We start from the raw sequence: 22,231 nt of genomic DNA on the forward strand, positions 1-22,231 counted from the left end.
ACAATGAGACAGATACATAGGAATGCTAAAATCCAACCTATAGAAATTGCACGTCAACTGAGCATGAATCATATAACAGAATATCTCATAAAAAGCCACTAGACCAGACGTGTTTCAGCTCTAAGAGCTTTCTTCAGTGGCCTAAAGCGTGGTGTAGTAGTGGTTAAGAGCGACAGATTCTAATCTGGAGAACTGGGTTTGATTCCCCACTCCTCCTCCACACATAGCCTGCTGGGTGACCTTGGGTCAGTCACAGTTCTCTCAGAGCTCTCTCAGCCCCACCTACCTCACAGGGTGTCTGTTGTGGGGAGAGGAAGGGAAGGCGATTGTAAGCTGCTCTGAGACTCCTTCAGGTAGTGAAAAGTGAGGTATAAAAACCAACTCTTCTTCTTTTTCTTAAAACAAATTGTAAAAATTAAGGACCAGGCAGGTTTGTAGTATTTCAATATGAGGGTAAGCTCCATGTGAAAATCAGACCTATATATAATTGTGAGCCAGCCCACAGTCTCTCTCCAATTATTCTGTCTCTGGCCAAGAATCCACCATCTCCGTGTGTGGCCCTTAATTTTTACAATTTGTTTTAAATGTGTGCTATTTGGTTTTAGGCCACTGAAGAAGGCTCTTAGAGCCAAAACATTTCATCTGGTCTAGTGGCTTTTTATGAGATATTCTATTATGCAATTCATGTTCAGTTGATGCGCAATTTCTATAGGTTGGATTTTAGCACTCCTATGTATCTGACTTGTTTTTAATTGTTAACTGTTTCACTGTGTAATAATTCCGTTGTTCTATTTTTAACTTTGTTATACTCAGCCTTCTGAGTACCCACCCAATTTGAGCAGCAGCACAAGTCCTCTCCCAACCCCACATCAATCTGCAATAGTATAAATGGCCCAAACCACATCTGAAGCTACTGCACACTGATGGCTTACCATGAGTAGTTGCTGCTGTGCAGTCACAGTTCTATGTGGCCATGGAGATGGTAGGGTACAGTGCCCTTAATATAGAGCAGAAAGAGGGCCCGGAGGCTCACATTTGCATTTGGGAGAAGGTACTTTATATAAACTGTTTATATAAAGAACCATTAATTTTGTTTCAGTTAGTCTGTCATGGACTAGAGAAGGAGGACTATGGTAAAGACTCTTGAGAATTATATAATGAGTAGTGCAGCAGCCACAAGTACAGCCCCATGTGAAGATGGTGGTTCACATAGACTGCCACCTCTGTAGTGCAGCCAAACTACAAGTCCAGTGGTGACCCCCCCCCACACACACATATTCCTAATATGTCTGGAGGCAGGCTGCCTGCAAATATGAAATCACCCTTAGGAAATAGCTTGTACTTGCATTACATTTACCTGTGTACCGTTTGCATTTGATAATAAAACAGTAAGATTAGCAACAACTGTTTCATTCTGATATTTACATATATTTACTATGTGGTCACAAAAATACAACTCTTTTGTGCTTTCCTCAGTGTTTCATTGGGCTCTGCCCACCCAATAAACAAAAACAAAAAACCCATACCTGCGCTGATAGTTCAACTATTTGCAAGACATTCAGGTACAGAACTCTGAAGCATGCACAGGATGGTATGCTGATTATTACCATCTTATAGCTCTAATCATGTTCTGTCAGTAAATACCACAAAATATATGTTGCAGCTCCTACAAAAAAGCAATGGTGTCTGGTCTCCAGATTCTACAATAATTTTTCTTTTTTGTTGTTTCAAACATGATTAATAAGGGTGGTATTCTTTGAATTTAAGAAAACACAGCTGCAAGCACATACTGGTATTAAGCATGCCAGCATTTCATTGCAACAAGGTGTTTTTGATTTACATTTTTATCAATTAAGCTGTAAACAGTGTTGGAAACAGTTAAACTTAAAACATGGTTCACAAATGGTAGGTGCTGCTAGAGTGAAAAAGTTACCAAAACTACACAATGGCTGGAGTGTTGGGCTTTCAGAGCATGGAATCTATAGATCATGGGCTTTTTAAATAGAGTCTAGCACTCCCTTATGAAGGTAATGACAAATTTAGCAGAAGGCTAGAGAAATGACAAGTATCTAAAAACTGGTTGATGGATAAGAATCTTAGCCATCCCATTATTCATATTTTGCATTACAAAATGAAAATCTTAGCCATCCCATTATTCATATTTTATATTTTGCATTACAAAATGAAAAAATAAAGCATACAATTCAGTATTATCCCAATTACTATTCCAGTGTGCTATAAATTAAGTCATTTGTTTTAAAAAGTTGTGCCATCGCATATATTCTTTTACTCTCCCATACTGTGTCAGTTTAGCTAACAATGCCATGGTCTAGACACCTTTATAACACTTTTACCAACAGCACTCTTCCTAATCCCATTTTATATTGCTACTAAACTTGCCTGGGTGGCTGGGAGCCTAAACATTTGAGGGTTTTTGTTTGTGTCTTGCAGTGAGTAATTTGAAACTTCTCCACATTTGCAGGTCCATGCCACTGTGGATGTTCCTTTGACTCAAGCAAGTTGCACAGAGTCCAGGTACAGCCTGTGTCTCAACTGTACAATATCAGACTACAGGTATGGGTTTTTATGGTGGAACATTCTCCCTCCCCCAAAGAAGATTCCTATTTATAGAACACTAGCACAAGTCTAGGGCAACATCCTACTCTCTGACACCTGGTCTTCCAGGTGCACAACATCTTTCTGGTAAAAGGTAAAGGTAAAGGTTCCCTTGCTCGAAAGCCAGTCGAATCCGACTCTAGGGTTGCAGTGCTCATCTCCGTTTCAAAGCCGAAGAGCCAGCACTGTCCGAAGACGTTTCCGTGGTCATGTGGCCGGCATGACTAACCACCAAGGCGCACGGAACGCTGTTACCTTCCCACCGAAGTGGTACCTATTTATCTACTTGCAATTTCTTGCTTTCAAACTGCTAGGTTGGCAGGAGATCTTTCTGGATGGAGGGACATTTAATGATATGAGCTCACCTGCAAAAACTGAGCCCATTTTTTGGGGTAGGGCGGGGTATAAATTATATATATATAAATAAATATGAAGTGGTACAGTCCAGAAACAGGACTATCACTTCATCTGGTATTTATGTGAACTCTACTATGGTGCCAGTATCTACAGATTTGGGTATAGTGTCAATTATATATGCTAGTTATGAAAAAGCAAATATGCAGAATTCAAGCAACTGCATGGTCTTTGATGGTGGTACTGGACAAAAGCACCACCAACTATGAAGCAAGTGTTCTCATGCCTGTTTCTAATATGGCATTATAGCTACTGGATGGGAGCACTCCCATCTGGGATATGCTCGTGCAGAGGGTATGTGGTCCACTGACGTCCAAAGATTTAAAGATGGCTGTAGCTAAAGAGCTGCTGATGCTCTTGCCACTGTCCCCTTTCTCCCATTGCTAGTCTTGAAGAAATCTTTAGAAGTGAGCTAAGATTTGGTCTGTATTTTCTGAACATCAAATGCATCACAGTGGGGGGGAGGGATTGTCATGTCATCTTGGCCCTTCCTAATGAAGGCATCAAACGTTTTAAAAAGCATAATTTAACATCGAGTCCAATGAGAGAATTATTCTTAATGGTGCCTCTGATTTGTCTTTTAACAAGGCATTAACATCTACTTATTATGTATGCTAACAACAAGGAGGGCAGTACGTGTGTCATTAGCAATAATCAGCCACTGTGCCAGACTAATCTTAATAGATCTCAACAACAAAAGCCATGTGCTAGCAAGGTAGAGATAAACCATAGAACAGGCTTTGGACAAAACCCTGAAAAATCATAGCAAATGATATGCACAAAAAAGCCTATTTTCTTATTCATATACTTCCTTTACTATGAAATAGAAAGAGCTGCAGGGTACAGAATATGTTTTTGTTTTGCAAAAGATAATCTTCACAGTTTGTAGCACTACTGAAGTTTTGATACCAACTGCATCAATGAGCCTGCCATTTGAAAAATGGCACTGGAGCCAGCAGATGTGTCCGTCTGGTAACTCCTCTTAATGCACTGCAGTTTCTCAGCAACACTTTCAAGTATGGTCAGTGTTGTTTTGCTAAAACAGAGGCTATACACTTTCCCCCAAACAGTTCCACAGAAATGGTACAACCATACAAAGAAGAGATGATCAAGTGGGTTTTTTTGTTTTTTGTTTGTTTGTTTTTTGCAGTAGAGTGTCTAGAAATCTGGACTATTTTTTTAAGCACTCATGGCTAGTCTTAGGATGAGAAGAAGAGTATGAGCATAGATTTCTTTACAGCCAAACTGGTTTTGAGATGGTAACGTTGTCTCTTTACAGTAATATTTCTTATCAGATGAACATTTTCTTTAGAGAAAATATACACTGGTAGGTAGCAAGGGAAGAGACAATAAAAGCTCCTTTGATAATCAGTGTATTGTTCTGAATGTCTATCTTTTGTACTTTTGTTTCTTCTTCATCCTGGATGTGAATTAGGAAAACATGTCTGCCTGAGAAACATAAATAAACTCATGGTTCTTTATTATTGTTCATCTCTTTGCGTAATATGATCAATGCCTATGTAACTGAAACACAGATGATAATTATTCAATAGTAAGTCCATCTGCCATGGTTTGGGAAACCAAACAAGCAGTTTACAAAATTCTATTTTCAATGTTCAAGTTGATCTTTTAGGTAGAATGTCCTTTGGTTGGCAAATGTATAAGCAACAAAAGATTACAGCAAAAAAGGACCTACACAGAAAGATTAGAGAGGTCTTCCGAGTCTTCCCTCAGTATTCAAAGGCCCACTGAAATATGTGGCTTTGATTTTTTTTAATTGAATGTGATAAGAATATACAGAGAGAACATCATGATTCCAAGCTTTAACTAATTCTAAAAGAAAAGCAAGTTTCAGAAATCAGTGCTACTTAACGTTAGCCATTTGGAAAGGTTACTTCAACACTGGCCATTTATGGGGTCTAATATGTTGAATGAAATTTGCGTTGGACTCATTTGCTGCAACTGAGGCATTCTTGCTTCCAAAGTTTTCTCTGTGGGTGATCCTACTGACTGGTTCCTTTTCCGCATCATTTGTCCAATACCCATCACTGGGAATCGGCCTCTGCTTTTCACACAGTTAGGGCTCCCCAGGGGATTAGAGGTGTTATTTAGTTGGGTTGGAGACACAGCTTCCTCTCTAAAAGAACTGGTCTTTTCATCATATGTGAAAGACAGTTGAGTGGGGTGAACTGGACTTTTAGTAGGACTGGGAGAAGTGCCTCCAGGCTGGAAGAGTGGAGACAATGTCCTTTCACTGGAGGTTCTGCGACCAAAATTTACCGGTGAGCTTAGGACTCGATACTGGTGACTGGGAGACAGTTGGTCTATTTGGTCCTCTCTATCACCAGTTTCAAAAGAATGTACAATGTTCAAAATTAAAGGAGAATCCAAATTCTGGCTTCCAGGGCTTGAAGGCTCTGGTTGAGGGGAATCTTGACGCTTTGAGAGTCTTGGAGTTCTTGGGATAGGTTGTTGAATTTCCAAGTATTCCAAAGAATAGGAGGTAACACACCCTGTCTTGGCTGTTGCTGATTCATGGTAAGGGCTCAAACCACTAGGAGACTCTATAAAACAGTAGAAAAACAAAGGGCTCAAACCACTAGGAGACTCTATAAAACAGTAGAAAAACAAATCAGAGAAAACCTTCTGTGAGATAATTTTAGTCCTTTGGATGCAAGGTCAGAGCACAGCCAATTAAACAATTGAGAGCTTTCCTGTGCTAAGAAGCTGTGAAAGGGTTTCATGCTTTGGGATAGTAAAAGCCAAACCCTAACAAATAAAAGTACCTCCTAAAATAATTTGTTAAACATAGGATTAATTCCAAATGTGCCTTTGCCCATCTGTGCCTACTTTCTTTCTGGTTTTCTCTCCATAATGACTCTATGTTGCCATTTCATCTACACTTGATTATCTGAAGGCTAACCCAAATTAATTATTTTCTATAATCAAAGTATATTTTCCTGTCTAGGTTATCACAGACTTTTCCTAAATCTCTTATTCTGCCTTTGAACCACATGAAGCTGCCTTATACTGAAGCAGATCTCTGGTCCATCCACATCAGAACGGTACTCACTGACAGCAGAACTCCAGGGTCTTTGGTAGAGATCTTTCAAATCACCTGCTACCTGATCTCTTTAGCTACAGATGGCAAGGACTGAACATGGGACTTTCTGCATATGCTCTGCCTTTATTTTTCCTGCTGATCTTCTGATACTTTCAGTTTTATTCAGGTGGGTAGCCGTGTTGGTCTGAAGCAGCAGAACAAAGTTTGACTCCAGTGGCACCTTTAAGACCAACAAAGTTTTATTCTGGGTATAAGCTTTCATGTGCAAGCACACATCTTCAGATACAGTGAAACAGAATTTGCTCAACCATTACATATAGGCAGAGAGAGTGTGGGGAGGTTAGTTGCTTGCACACAAAAGCTTATACCTTGAATAAAACTTAGTTGGTCTTAAGATGCCACTGGACTCAAACTTTTCCCCTGATTTCTACCCCACCTTTTCCCACCAAATTCAAAGAAGTCTCCCATTTAAGTATTAGCCAGAATGTCTGCCTAGCTTCAGCAAAGCTATTGGATCATGCGCCCTGGGTTTAAGATTCCAGTCTTTTTGTGTCCACTTTTCCATACACATATCCCCCTCCTAAACAACAGAATTTCCCTGAAGTTTTCTTGGTGGCTTTCCCTTATCCCTTTGATCTTATTCCCACTGTGTTACAAGCACTAGAAGAAATGGCATCCTTTTGTCATCTTCTTTAGTCTTCTTCACATAACTTGGAAAAATGAATTACTATTAAATCAATTTAAATCTGAGAAATGTCTTATATTGTGTTGTCGTCTCTGTTCTATAACCTTCAAGCACACATATATCATATTAACAAGACACAGATGGCTCTTTCACATACCTTTTTCTGGAGCACTGCCTTGGGTAGTTTTCCGATCGCTCAACAGAGCCTTGGCATTTTGTATCTGTACCATAAGGCTAGAGGAAGGCTCTTTGTAGGAAGAAGGATTTTTCTCAGATTTCTTCAGGAGTGGGTGAAGATGCTCTTCTTTTATTTCTTGCTCTTTGACCTTTTTGTCCTTCAAACACACAAATGAAAACATGGGTTTTATTAGAAAGTCTTTCAAGAAGTTTTAAAAATGGTAGAAATAAACACTATTTTGTAGATGTCTTCAAAGACAGCAAGTACATCCTGAATGTTGTCTTTTGTTGATGTTATTTGTTACAAGAACACTATTTCAGGAGCTTTGTTTCAAGACCTGGTGTGACAGCATCAGATCAGTTGCTGCCAATTCCCTATAAACTTTTTTCTCTGCCACCACTGTGCCAACAGAAACTTGTCCAGCTCAATTGTTCAAAGTGGTTTGTGACTTGGAAACACCTGATTTCAACTCTGCTGGCAATGGAAATTAGGCCCCAAGTTGTAATGTTTTTGCAAGGTTCTTTGCTGATAAAATCACTCTTGTGTGAAGGCCAAGCTGAGTGCAGATCTGGTGCCCGAGGTGTCAGAATCGCCTGATTGGCCTTTTGTTAAGGAGAGTTTCAGACTGATCCTGCCTATGAATGCTGACAGGGTCCTTGGGAGTGTGAGGGCCACCACTTATGCTCTGAATCCATGCCCATCCTGACTTTTAAAATCTTGCTGGGAAAAGGTATTGGAGCTATTAGTGAATCACTTCTTCTCTAAGCCTCTGAAGGAAGTAGTTATTAGACCTTCATTCAAAAAACCTGCCTTGACTAGGGATGAGGTGGCCAATTACAGGCTAGTCTCCAATTTATCTTTTCTAGGGAAGGTGATAATAGTATGATGACAGAGCAATACCAGGGCCTCCTGCATGACACATCTGCCACTGACCCATTTCAGTCTCATTTCAGGCCTTGTTTTGGTACTGAGACGGCTTTGGTTGCATTGGTGGATGATCTTTGCTTAAAGTCCGACAGGGAAAAATCTTCCCTGTTGATACTGTCAGACCTCTCAGCAGCCTTTGACACAGTTGACCACTCCATTCTTATCCATCAGCTTGAATATGGAGTTGGTGTTAAAGGCTCTGGTGATTTCACTCTCTTCTGTGTGACCAGACACAGAGTTTCCACTGGAGGTGCAGAATCAACTGGGTGGAATTTATCTTGTGGAGTGCTACAAGATTCTATTCTTCCACTTAATACTTTTTAATATATAAATGAGTCGCTGAATAAGATTGTCCAGAGTTTGGGGGTTAGGTGCAATGTTCCCTCTAAGCTGTGAGCAAAAATTCTACTTGGTGAGCTCCTGGCATTAAAGTTGTGAGCGAGCGATTTGGCTACTGCGTAAATTAGTTTGCTCTGGAGCCTTTCTTCCTGAGTGGAAACAAAAATCTGTGAGCCAGAGGCTAAAAAACTGTGAGCTAGCTCACACTAACTCAGCTTAGAGGGAACAGTGGTTGAGTGTCATCAATATGGAGGTGACACCCAGCTCTATATTTCATTACACAAGCCTCCAGATGCATCCATCTTGGTTCTGAACTGGTGTTTTGAGGCTTTGGTCAGTGCCTAAGGCAGAACAAACTGACGCTGAATTCAGGCAAGACAGAGGTATTACTGGTTGGGAAGGCTAATATTCTAGAGGGACTGAACTCCAATTGTCCTAAATGGAATTACATTGATTTTTTTGGAGCAGGTTAAATAAGAGCTTCAGGATGCTCATGGACCCTGCCTTGCTCTTCGAAAAGCAGGTTGACTTGATGGCCAGAAGTGCCTTCTATCAACTGCATCTGACTTGCCAGCTCTCATTGCCTAGACTCAGGTGATCTGGCCATGCTGATCCATGCTTCGGTAACCTCACAGTTGGATGTGCTTCATGTGAGGCTGCCCCCAAAGACAACCCAGAAACTACAACTGGTCCATAATGTAGCCGTTTGACTTCTGTTAGGGGCTAACTGCCGGGCACATATGTTGCCGATTTTGAAATAGTTACATTGGCTGCAGATCTGTTTCCAAGTTCAGTTCAAGGTGCTAGTTATGACCTTTAAAGCCCTTCAGAATCTGGGACCCAGATATCTGAAGGACCGTAGCTGCATCCACAACAGTCACCCGACAGCCATCTATTGGCTATCTCAGCACTTAGGCTGGCCTGTCTGGCAATGACCAACGCCTGGGCCTTTTTTATCTTGGCTCCAGCTCTGTGGAATGGGCTCTCTAAAGAGTTGGGGGATCCGTCTCCTTAGAGATCTTCTGTACCAGGGCTTTTGAGGAAATCTGATTTGGCAGGCATTTTTAAGTGGGGAGGGAGAAGAGATTTGAGGTTTGTTGTTTTATTTTTTCTTTTAAATGGAAAATGTTTTAACTACCATTGTAAGCTGCCTTGAACCATGAAGAAAGACAGAACATAAATGTAAACTTACATTTATATTTATACGGGGGATATGAATAACCCCTCTGCAAAGTTAGGTCTGGGTTGATATAAACTGCAGAAGGGTGGGAAGAAGGGAGAACTGAACTCTTAACTCACACATCCCACAAAGCTGTTTCTTCCACTCTGGGCGTCTTCCCCTGGGAGGGAAAAACAGCTGGAGGAAAAAAGAGCTCAGCTCCAATATTCCCATAGGAATTAGACAAGACTCAGGTTGGGTCATGCCTTCATGACGTCTAGTTCTGCCTTTGTGAAGTATGAAAACAGGGATAGTTTCTTATATCTTTTACATTCAGACACAGATAGCCAAGTTCAGAACAATTTGAGTGTGTCACATGATCATGGTATTATGCATATGTGTTTGAAACGATTATGTCCATTGTGTGGTTCTCTCCCAATGAGTCAACTGCTATGGATACAGCTATTTCATCATATGCAAGGAACATCTCAGCAATATTATACTATTTGACTGCCTTACCACATAAAAGACTAACCTACAGAATTATTTGTTGATGTGCTCCTACTGAAGTAGCAAAAATCCTTCAATAAAAATTTTACATCTAAGAAAGATTTCCTAGTTACAGTTGAGTGGAAACCTCAAATCAGTCCATAAAAGACACACAGCAATGTCTAAAAATAGGAGCTGGGGTGGGTGGGGGGGGGTGTTGTAGGGAGAATACAGGCAATAGTTGTGTCCTTAGGGAGAATACAATGTGCCACACAGCAAATGTTTAAAAGGATCCATTAATTCATGATACTCAAATAATTACAATAAGTTTTAGAATGCTCCCAGTACATAAATAAATGATTAAATCAGGAATATGTGTTTACATATGCATAACACTGCTTAAGATGGGATATGAGCTGGAACAAATAACAGAATTCTGCAGCAACCTTTTATAAGAGAGTACCAGAAAAACATCTACTTCTGCTTCATTGACTATGCTAAAGCCTTTGACTGTGTGGATCACAACAAACTATGGCAGGTCCTTAAAGAGATGGGAGTACCAGACCACCTCACATGTCTCTTGAAAAACCTGTATAAGGGTCAAGAAGTGACACTTAGAACCAGATATGGAACAACTGATTATTCAATCCTCACCAACCTTGGCATGTAGGTAGAGGTGGGTTAGCCGGATATCCCTTGTGAGTTTGGTGTCTCTATCATGCTGAGGGGTGTTCTACCATGTCACAAACCTCACAAATGAAACTGGTTTATTTGTGATGTTTCATGGTTCATGAAGCTGGCATACCATGAACCATACCACATTTTCCCAGTTCATGCCCATCACTACTCAACACCAGTTCTCTAGGTGAAATCCATCTGGTTGTCCTCATGAATTACCCCTGCATTGACCCATGTGGATCTATAAGAACCAGATCATCACTGAGACAGTACCCTAAGACCACAATTGTACCTTTAAAGATTGACTACCTCTTTCAATAGTCTTTCAGTAGTCATGTATGGCTGCGAGAGTTGGACTATAAGGAAGGCCGAGCGCCGAAGAATAGATTCTTTTGAACTATGGTGCTGGAGAAGACTCTTGAGAGTCCCTTGGACTGCAAGAAGGTCAAATCAGTCAATCCTAAAAGAAATCAACCCTGACTGTTCCCTGGAAGGCCAGATAATGAAACTGAAGCTCAGATACTTTGGCCACCAAATGAGAAGGGAGCACTCACTGGAGAAGATCCTGATGCTGGGAAAGATTGAGGGTCAAAGAAGACGGGGACAGCAAAGGATGAGATGGTTAGACAGTGTCATAGATGCAACGAACATGAAATTGAGCAAACTTCAGAGGACGGCAGAAGACAGGAAGACCTGGCGTGATCTGGTCCATGGGGTCGTGAAGAGTCGGACTCGACTGTGCGACTGAACAAGATGCCTATAACATCCCATAAGGTGTCCTTTTGAAAAAAAAAAATGGACAAAGAAAGATCATGTCCCAAATGACATGATGTTTCAGTGATGATGGTGTAGTACTGATTAAATCAGGCTACAATGTGCATGCATAGGACAGTGGGTTGGATCCAGCACAAGATTTTTGCTTGCACTTGAGCTTTTGCAGAAGCAGAAATGGAAGAAAAAGTCTGTAGTAACCACTTGCACTAAGTCAAATTTATTGTATTTCCAATTGCATTTTCACTTGTACAATATCTTGTACAACCCATCTCCAGGTTCCAGGAAGTGAATTTAGCAATTTGTTCATTCTCAAAATGGCTCCTTGAGGTACAAGATGGGAAGGGAGGAGATTGTTTCAACTAGGATGGGAACTGAAAGGGTTGCACAAGATCTTGTGGTATGTCTTCCATAAGTGGAACTACATTAAGTAGATTTTTTTTCATTTGCATATAATTTGATCCGACCCACTGTATCCAGAATTTTGGAAGTTCAAAGTCAGTGCATTGACAGAGGAGCACAAAGAGGGTTTTACTGCCTCTAAGGATGACAGACCACTGCACAAAAATGCCCGTGCTGTTCTGACATATGGAAGGGTAGGGACACAGGAGATAAATGAAAAGGGGGAGGCAGATCCTGGGACTAAAATTAATATATTTTTTTAAAATAATAAATTTTATTACATTTCTTCTCAAAACACACCACCACCAATATCAAATAAAGGTTGATAAAAATACATAGTTTGTTGGCAGCATGTGGAGAAACATAAAAAAGCACTTAGACACATCAACAAAGGCTATAGCAGCACAGTCATTGTAAATATTTTAAATTACTCATGGTATCCTGGCTAAAGAAACAAAGAGGCAGCTGGATGAAAAGACTTAATTAAATTTCACAAACACAATGACAACCAAATATGAAGCTGCAAGAAGTGCAGGATGCGGTAAACTATCCTTATCCTTTAAAATGTGGTTTCCAAGGAACTACACAAAAATGAACTACCATGGGTTAAGAAAAGTTGACAAGGGGGCAAGTATGTTGGCATCTATTAGTGTTTACTAGTGATGGGGATTATTTAGAGTCAGTCCAAACCTACCCACCAGATTTGAGGGATCTATCCTTGACTCCCACCAGGTCAATTTGAAGGAGACAGACTCTGAAATGGGATCAAACGTTTTTTTAAAAAAAACTTTTATGCCCATGCCTATTTCTAATGCTATCCTATCATGTCATCTACAGTTCCCATGATGTCTAGATGTTCTGAATGCACTATGTATGGAAGAGCATGATCTTCATGACCTGTACCCTTTTAATGATAACATAACACTTTTAGAGCAGCTGAAAATAAAATATTGCAATCCACAAACCACAGAGGGGAGATAGCTATAAAAACCCTAAAACAGTTACAGATAATATTAATAATAACAATAATATCAAATTATAACTTCTAATTTTTTAATGGCCATTATTTCCTTGTTGGTATAGTACCCATCTGCCATCCTACCAAACCCGGCAAATCAATGTACTTTTGGAGTTAAAATGTAATTAAACAGCCTTCAGAAAAGCTGCCCTACACCATTAAAGTAATTTTAAAAGAAAAAAAATATTTCCAATACAAGATGGTGCAGAGGAATGGCATGTGTTTGCATGTTTCATAAAACCTTAAGAAAATTCTGTTGGGTTAGCCTATGAGAACCGGCCATGTTGACTCATGTTAGGTCTGATTGCTCAGGGAAAGATGCTAGTCTATATTGGTCAGCAAGCCCTAGGAATTGATACAGTCTTCGAGACTAGAAGATATTAATTTCTATTTAAATAGTTTCATCAGAACACCATAAAAAGTACTGTATATTGTGAACAGTAAAGTACTGTAGCACATATACCATGGTCCTAATACAACCTTTATTCTCCACCCACATGCTTCAGGCTTCTGAGGATGGCTACTATTATTCCCATCATATAGACAGGTATCAATCTTACCTAGGCCACTTAAAGAATCTATGACCAAGTTGCTTAAACTGATCCAACACTATATACTGGAGAGAATATTCTGTTGCATTTTTTTAAGAGTACTAAAATGAGGCTGAAGAATTTTCAGCAGGTACAGCAGGACCCTAGATGTCTGCCTGAATCTCAGTGGTAACTTACTGATGCACTTTCATGTATCCTTTACATTCAGAATAGCTTTTTGCAAGTGGATGTCTGAAGCTGCAAGCTAGATTGAGAGCAATGTACTGTCTGACTGCAATCACTGAAGAACACCAACCTGTCACTGTCTTTGTCTCACGTCTATATCAAATGAAAGAACCTGACTACGCCAGAAGGGTCTTTAAAAGTAAGATCCAGCACCTGCTGGTTTCAGATGCAGGCGTAGATTTGATCTAAAGTTTGGCACTAAGGCAGGACCTGATTAAAAATGCGACGGCCAAGGAATTGAAGCTCACCTTCTTCCCCGAAAGGTACCGTCGCCACGGAGCCAGTATGGCGCCCAGAGACGACTGCCGGAGCAAGCGATCAAACTTTTAAAAATGCTTCCAAAAATCTCCAAGGCTCCAAACTGTGAGTTAAGCAAAGCTCAGGTGAAGAAAGCAAACTGAACCTTGGTAGTAATTGCAAGCACCTAAGTTTGAAGCGCTGGAGGAGAGGAATTCAAGCACCCCCCCCTCTTTTGAGTAAACTTTAAAAACGGTTTAAAATCGGAAATAAAAAAGACTGTGAGCTAAAATAAATGCATAAGAAGTTAAGCGAATGCAAAAACTGCTAAAGTATACTAAATCGCATAACTTTTGTCTTGTTTTGAAAACTTACTTCTTGTTGATATTATGGCTGGGAGAGGGGGGAGGGCGCCAGAGAAAAAACTGGTGACCGGAAATAACATACCAATGACTCCCTCCCAGAACCAGTAAGTAACTACAGACTTCTCTTCACTGTTAGCAAATGCACTGTGCCCCTAATGGATCAGATGACTAACCTCAACACTAAGCTGGACGATGTCCAAAAACAACTGAATCAAATGGATAAAAAAACCTCAGCAACTGAGAAAATGATGAAAAAGATGGAAAAACAGACTGAGAGCATTAACAAAACAGTGGATGAAGCAGAGAAGGAAAGATCCTCTGATGAAACACAACTAATACAGCTCCAGCTGGAAAGATCCATATACATTCTATGTTCCCATGGGATCCCCGAAGAGATTACAAACAAGAAGATTTAATAAAAGAGATGGATGTGGCTTATAGGGCTTATCCAGACTTATAAAGAAAAACAAACTCCCAGGGGAAACCTATCTAAAATTCACGAAACGATCTACCACAGAACTGGTGCTAAAGTCAACAATGGGAAAATCCTTAAAAATCAAGAAGTAAAATTTTTGAAAGACATCCCTTTCGAAGTTAGAAGAAGAAGAAGAAGAGAAGAGATTGGATTTATACCCCGCCTTAACTTAGAGTCTCAAAGCGGCTTACAAACTCCTTTCCCTTCCCCTCCCCACAACAGACACCCTGTGAGGTGGGTGGGGCTGAGAGAACTCTGACACAAACTGCTCTTTCAGAAACAGCTGTGCCAGAGCTTGTGACTGACCCAAGGTCACATCAGCAGGTGCAAGTGGAGGAGTGGGGAATCAAACCTGGTTCTCCCAGATTAGAGTCCGCACACTTAACCACTACACCAAACTGGCTCCTGCAGAGGAAACTCTACAGGATACTTACTCTCACTCTGCAAAAAAAAAAGGGAATACCATACAGATGGTTATTCCCGGAAGGTCTGAGCTTCAATTCCCAGGACAAAAAATATAAAATTGACTCTGTTTCAAAAGTGGAAAAATTTATGGATCAAATGTTCAATACAAAAAAGAAGCAGAAGGAAAAGAATTTAAAACCAGATGAGGAGGCAGAAGAAGAAGAAGAATCCTATTCACAGGATTCAACAAGCCAAAATTCCACGTCATCAGAATCATCTGAATCAGAGAAAGGAGAGGCTGCCCCCAAACTCCAGAAAACGAAGAAACGCAAGAAGAAAAGACTCTAGAACTAAGACAATAGCACTAAAGGCAGTAATTGTGTTAAGCTATTAAATGTGTACTATCATAATTGAACCAAATCTTGATATAATGTGTAATATTAGGTTAAAAAGCATTCTTTTTTCAACTATTCAGATCGTGACTTGTATTAGACTTCTCCCTTCCCTCAAATCCAGTAGATGAAATAGATTAGAATGGTAGTATTCCTTTCCCTATCAAGTAGATATATGTATTAGATCTCCTTTACCCATCACACATTGTAATAGTGTTAGGGTATTAGTATCCTTTCCCCCATCCCATAATTGTAGTGTGTAGGAAATGCAAAAAATAAAAAACTCCCCTTTGGGGGGCAAAAAAAAAGGAGTAAGAGTCCACTAGGACCTTAAAGATACCAAATGAAGAATTAATGAAGTATTCTGTTTTGACGTTACATCTAGCTTGCAACGTATCTTGCCTATGTTAACAACAAATACATATGAAAATCGTTATGGATCAGAGATATAAAATAATATCTAACTGCCCAGGCAGCTAAAATAAATGTTGCAATTAACCACATTATCACAACAGCAAGATTATGAAACGTATTCTTTTTGCCAGTGCTACAGGTTTTAATATAGCTGTGACTGTCAGGTTCACTTTGCATCAGTAAAATTGCTGGAGCAGATGAGTCTAATAATGAACAAAGAGGGAGGAGGGTGTCTGCATTTCAGGATTGTTGGCAGAGGAAAAACTGTGTTTTACCCTGCTGCTAACAACACAGAAAACTCAGGTTGACTTCAACAGCAGAACTCTCAGATTCTTTTAAGTAGCTACCAAAGCACCTGAGCAGTTCTCGATGTCAATGTATTTCTCATACGATCTCTATGAGACTGAAAAAGGGGGAATATCCCTTTTACACCAAATGGAAATTCTAGCCAAGATTTAGATTCATAAATTCATTATGCTGGTTTATACTTAATGCAAATATTAAAACCTCCAAATAACTTGTTGCCTGATTTACAGTCCTTCCCTTAGGAAGAAGAATAAGAAGAGTTGAATTTATACCCTGCCCTTCACTTGGAGTCTCAGAGTGGCTTACGATCTCCTTCCCTTCCTCTCCCCACAACAGACACCTTGTAAGGTAGGTGGGGCTGAGAGAGCTCTGAGAAAACTGCTCTTGAGAGAACAGCGCTGGGAGAACTGCAACTGACCCAAGGTCATCCAGCTGGCTGCATGTGGAGGAGTGGGGAATCAAACCCAATTCTCAAGATTGGAGTCTGCTGCTCCTAACCACTATACCAAATTGGTTCTGTCTGCACCAGCACTTCTAAGTGTACTTGCATATCAGGTGCAGCTCTGAGCTGGATTCAAGCCTGAGGACCTGCACGGAAGTGTCAAATGACTGCTTGGGTGATAATACTCCCTAGATTTGCACAACCCAGTTGAAACCAAGGTATGTATGTTCCCTGCTTTCCCTCTTCCTGCTCCTTTTCACTGGAATGCCCTCCCTTCTTGTAATTCAGTTGGCCCTGCTGCTTCCTGTATTTAAAAAGCACTTTAAAACATATCTGTTTTCCACAGACTACTCTTTCAGCATGTCTCTCTTGCTGCTGCCCCTCCCTTATCTTGTCTGTCATAGTTACACCATATGCCTGAAGGCAGGGTCTTTCTTTTTAAAACCCTTTTGTACAGCACCCTTTGTAGGTGCTTTAAAACAACAATAATTATTATTATTGCTTATGTAACAAGGTTCCTTTGCTTTGCATGATAGTTGTAGTAGTGCAAGTACTGTGGCATGCCACACTACACCACCTCCCTGGTTTGCCAGTAAAAAGATAAGGTAACTCACAATAATTCATTCTACTCCCTACTGCATGCCTGTAAGTGAACATCTGGATAACAGACTGGAATGTCTTAAGATGCTCCCTAACTGCTAGAAATCTTACTAATTTATTTATTTATTTAGTTATCTAAAATAGTTGTACCCCCAAGTGGGCTCAAGGTGGCGTGCAAAAGGAAAGCAACAGAATACATTAAAAGAGTGGGGGAAAATAAAATCAGCACCAGCACACTAAAACAAAAACAAACAGACAGACAGACAAAAACACTGTATCCAAATAAAGCAGAAAGTGCAAACATCATTAAAGAGTGTATATAACAAGAGACACTTGCACCTTTTCCTAAATATCTGGAGAGAAGGAGTCCAAGTGAATATTGGGAGGCTTCCAGAGTTTTATATTCATGGACCAATCCAGCCAGTTTTTCCATCCAATCTCACCTAATCACCCTCCTTACTACAGCCCTCACTGAACATGGCCTTCGGACATCCAATTTCCAACACTTCCAGCAATGGTGGTCAGTGTGCTCTCCTTCCTTCCTTTTTCATCAGTGGAAAAGCTGGTTGGATCCAACCCTAATTTTGCCCATATGGTAACCCCTTTTGTGACATCTGCATAACACAGTTCAATACTTATTTCAGACATTCCCGTCGTACTGCACTCTGGTTTGTTGTATGTGTAGTGGGAAAAATGTATATCCCAGAGCTGTACATAAGCTCTTCATTGGCTCTGTAAGGGTGAGAAGGAGTCACTGCAGAACCTTTTTGCAACTGAAATACTGGTCTAAAAAACTCTACAACTACCACTATAGGACAGTGTATGTTCCTTCACGAGCTAGTGATTTGTTGGTTTCCTCATTCATAAAATTATTACCAGAGCAATTTCCCTTGAAAGATGTATGTGACTCCTGCAGCTTCAGATAAATTATTTCTGTTTTATGAGACGAAGTTCTGAGTTCAGTGATATTACAAGGTTTAATGTTTATATTCATGGAGTTACTGCATGCCATTTTATACATTACAATTTCTTAAAGAGATTCATCTCTGTGAAAGAGAAAAGTGCAAAGACTGAAAAAGGGAAAGATCATAGGTCAATGATGGAATGTACAATTTCCATTAAAAAGTTCGATCCTGAGCATCTTTAAGGAACTGAGATAACCGGGCTGGAAGAGAACACTGCCTGGGACCTTAAGCACCTGCCCAAGGCCAATCAGAATAGACAGCACTGAGCTAGACAGATGAATGTCACAATAAAAGGAAGATTCGAATGCTTATTTGATGTATAAAGTGGAAGGTGATTTTTCTTCTTTTTCTATGCCAATTAGGTAAACCCAGTTCATGCAACAGATGGAGGTGTAGGGATTCTGGTGAGGTCCACTCACACTGCACTTAATGCGCATGTGTAAAGGGCGATCAAGTCCCAGCCAAGTGAGTAAGCAGAGGTGGTTTGCCATTGCCTTCCTCTGCAAAATCTTCCTTGGAGGTCTCCCATCCAAGTACCAACTCTGCTTAGCTTCTGAAACCCGAGGAGATTGGGCTACACCATGCTACCTTCCTTCCTACTGCACTTAATACTTAACATTATTCTATTATTTAATATTCTTCATTTACTTCAGTCACTTCTGATGGATTAGCCCACAGTTGAAAGGTGATACATGGAAGCTAAAATCTCTTTATGTGTACACTTGGGCAAAAAAACCCCAGTCCCGTGCTGACTAGAGTTTTTAAAAAGGTTAATATGGAATGAATAGTTTTAGTGGCTCTGAGCTGATTGCACATTACAAAGTCCTTTTGAATTGCACATGTGCTGAGAGAGTTCTGTGCTTCTCAGGCAGGTACACAGGAGAAGGGGCTTCAGCCTGCCCCTCGTTCCACTTGCTTGACCTGAAATGGCACTGGAAAGCTGCCGTTTGCTCAACTGGGAAACCAATGTGTAACAATGGCTATACGTAAGCTTACTAACAGAGCAAATGGGACATTTCAGATTGGGGAAGTTGGCCAGGGCATGGACGGGGCTGAATGTATGCCATAGCGCTGATCCTAATCTGACCTGCCAATGCCTGGGAAGCCTGGAACACAATCCAAATCCCTTGTGCCAGCCACAAATATAATGTGTGAATCAGCCCTTGCAGCTATTGAAAAGAGGAAGAGAAACCTTGCACAACGGGTTACCTAACCCAGCAGATTGACAGCAGGTCTTTTCAGTGCTTTAGGTATAGAGGTAGATTTTTCCAGCCATGATACCAACACTGAGACATTTTAACTGAATTCACTAACAGGTTATCTTAACTGTTATGACATTCCATATGTATTCTACCATTAGGCTGTGAATCTCTCATGTTGGCAAATGCTGAATATATTGGTAAATGGAAAGAAACAGCTTCAAAATCTATGTATCAGTAATAGCTTAAGAGACAAGAAACAAATATATTTGTTTATCTTAGTTATACTGACTGTTAAAAGAAATGAGACAATCATTACATGTAGAAGGATATTTGTACTTTTTTATTTATTAAACTATTTTCTTTCTACTTATTGATATATTTAACACTTGCCAACAGGTATGACCAGTGTTGGGCTGAGCCGTTTGAGAGTTGTTTCTTTTTAACAGCCATATTTCAAGAGTCCTCTGGGCATGGAAGGCTTTTTGTATTCTTTGCCAAATCCAAACACTTATCCCTTTTAATAACAATGGGGAATTTCAGACAGGTGCTTTCTCCCGGTAGGGAACCGATTCTCAACCGGGTGCTGGTCTGTCATTTCAGACAGAACCCGGTTGAGAATCGGTTCCCTACCGGGATGAAGTGGCATTTCACACAGGGAAGCCTCTCTGCCGATTAGGAACCGGGAGGGAAGCGTTTTACCTGTCAACCGCTTCCGAGGAGGCTCCCGTTCCCTCTCCCGGTTCCGATACGCTTCTTTCCCGCCTTTTTTCAGCCGCGCGGGCTTTTTTTTTTTTTTTGAACGTTCAGCTTATATCGATATATCGATATAACGCTATACCGATCCCATTGGAATACATTGGAATACTGGTATATCGATATATCGCTATAAGACAGACTTTTTAAAAAAAAAAACCGTGGGGAAACAAAGCAGTGCGTGTGTGAAACGCCAAACCGCTTCTGAATCGGCTCCTTTCCGGTAGGGGCAAGCCGTGTGTGAAACGGCAGCCCTCTACCGGTTCATCTGCAAACGGAAGACTCCCGGCTTGAAACCGGGAGAAGACGGGTAATGTGAAATTCCCCAATCAGTGGACACACACAAATTTTGCATAGTTCCAAAGAAGTATAACTTGAAGTTACCTCATAGGAATCCTTATTTGATTTGTATTTTTCTGTCCAACATATTTGGTTCATGTACACATTATCAGGAACATCTGCCTTCTGGAAAGATAAAAAAATAAATGTGAGATTTATGTGGGGAAATCTAACAAACAAGAGGGAACACTGGTGGCCGCAGTCCAGAGAAACCCCACAGTTTAAAAGTAATAATTGTTATCAGAGCTCTGCAGTTTTAATAGCATTCCCATGACTAAACTACTGTAACTCAACATTACAACTGATTTATGCAATACCATTTTGGTCAGGATGAGGCATCAAAAAGCAGCATCGCTGGGGGGGGGGGAGCTACATTTGAAGCCTCTGCCATTCCCACTCTATTGGCATTCCAATGCAGGGAAAGAAATGGCCAGGCTGACCCACCTCCAGGCAAAATCCTTCTGTTCCAGACTTCTTTGCAAAGGGTGATGGAAAAGCTTGCTGGCTCTAGCATCTAGTATCTGAGAAGGAAGTTTGGCACACACTCACACTCTTGCATTCTCCGCAGAAAAAAAGGGTTTCCTCCCTGCCCACTCTGTCCCCCCCCCTTCTATCAGTAAACCTAAAACTTAATTAGCTGGGAGGAGGTGGGGGAAGAGGAAGAGCAGAGGCACTGGGAACTTCTCTCGCCTGCTCCAGTTCCCCCCCCCCCGGTGGTGGTGGTGGTGTGTATGTGCGCTTCCTTCTTGCAAAGTGGAAGGAGCTGCCCGAGCACAGTGAAGAGAGCTGAGAACTGCTGCAGTTTGCTTTAAATCGCATCGTTGTCTGTTGAAGGCTTGAAAGTTCGGTGGAGGGGGCGTGGCCATAGGGAGGACTCAATGCTATCAGAACAACAGGAGAGAGAGGGACGGGGAGAGAAGGCTCCTCCCCCTCTGCCCTGGTAAGTCCGTTCTCTACGCAGCCGCAGTGAACTCTGTTTTACTTTTTGGCTGTTTCTCCCTCCCTCCTTGTTCCCCCCCCCCGCGCGGTGAGGCCTTGGCTGCCCACAAACTTTCTCCTCCCCCAAGCTTTCTGTTAAGTCCGGCGCTTAACAATGAGTCGGAGAGTGATTTCAGTAAAAGACTCAAGTTTATTCAGCTCTTTCTTCACTTCTTCGACACGGTACAACATCTGATAGCCCGAACAGTTTGCCCATTGAAACTGCCCGGTATTTAAACATTCCCGGCTAACATAGCCACTCCCACTATACACATAACAACCTATCAGGTTGAGCGCATAAGGACCAATCACAAACGTTCCCGCTTGCAGCTTGCTTGAATGTGATTGGGTCGTGAGTCTTGGACTAGAATCCTCTGTCCAAGACGAAGCTTAACATTGCTTCCCTATGGGAGGTTTCCCATACATCCTAATGTACTCATGGCAGCTAAGAATACATTACAAGCTCCCCTGGAGAAAATGGCTGCTTTGGAGGGTGGAGACGAGAATCCTCTGTCCAAGACGAAGCTTAACATTGCTTCCCTATGGGAGGTTTCCCATACATCCTAATGTACTCATGGCAGCTAAGAATACATTACAATTCCCTCCCCCCTAAGCAAAAATACCTCATGAACAGTCGTAATCACTTAGGTAGGTGGGTGCACGTCTCGTTCTCTGAGACCTACGAGGTGAACTCGTCTCAGGGCATCTGTCCCTCAGTGGTACTCCGTTTGACTCTGGGACCTCAGAGTCAGGAACATCCCCGTCCGTTGCATGCGGTTCGAAATTAGGGGTCTGCCCTGTCTCTTGACCGCTACTGTAGCCCTCAGGCTCTACAGTACCTG

The 22,231-nt window shown here is 41.1% G+C and overlaps 1 protein-coding gene across 1 annotated transcript in view; it reads right to left on the reverse strand.

Moving 5' to 3' along the window:
• Positions 1-4,926: 4,926 nt before the first annotated feature.
• LOC107111330 (hormonally up-regulated neu tumor-associated kinase-like) overlaps positions 4,927-22,231 on the reverse strand; it is a 47,070-nt gene continuing 29,765 nt past the window's right edge. Inside the window, exons 5-7 of the mRNA XM_015412294.1 lie at positions 20,457-20,537; positions 6,937-7,114; positions 4,927-5,594 (exon numbers count right to left, since the gene is read on the reverse strand). Coding sequence (XP_015267780.1) covers positions 4,927-5,594; positions 6,937-7,114; positions 20,457-20,537 — 927 coding nt within the window. The remainder of the gene's footprint in view (positions 5,595-6,936; positions 7,115-20,456; positions 20,538-22,231) is intronic.

This window comes from Gekko japonicus, unplaced genomic scaffold (genome assembly GCF_001447785.1).
Source record: "Gekko japonicus isolate JY-2015 unplaced genomic scaffold, Gekko_japonicus_V1.1 scaffold3389, whole genome shotgun sequence".
Classification (NCBI taxonomy): Eukaryota; Metazoa; Chordata; class Lepidosauria; order Squamata; family Gekkonidae; genus Gekko; species Gekko japonicus.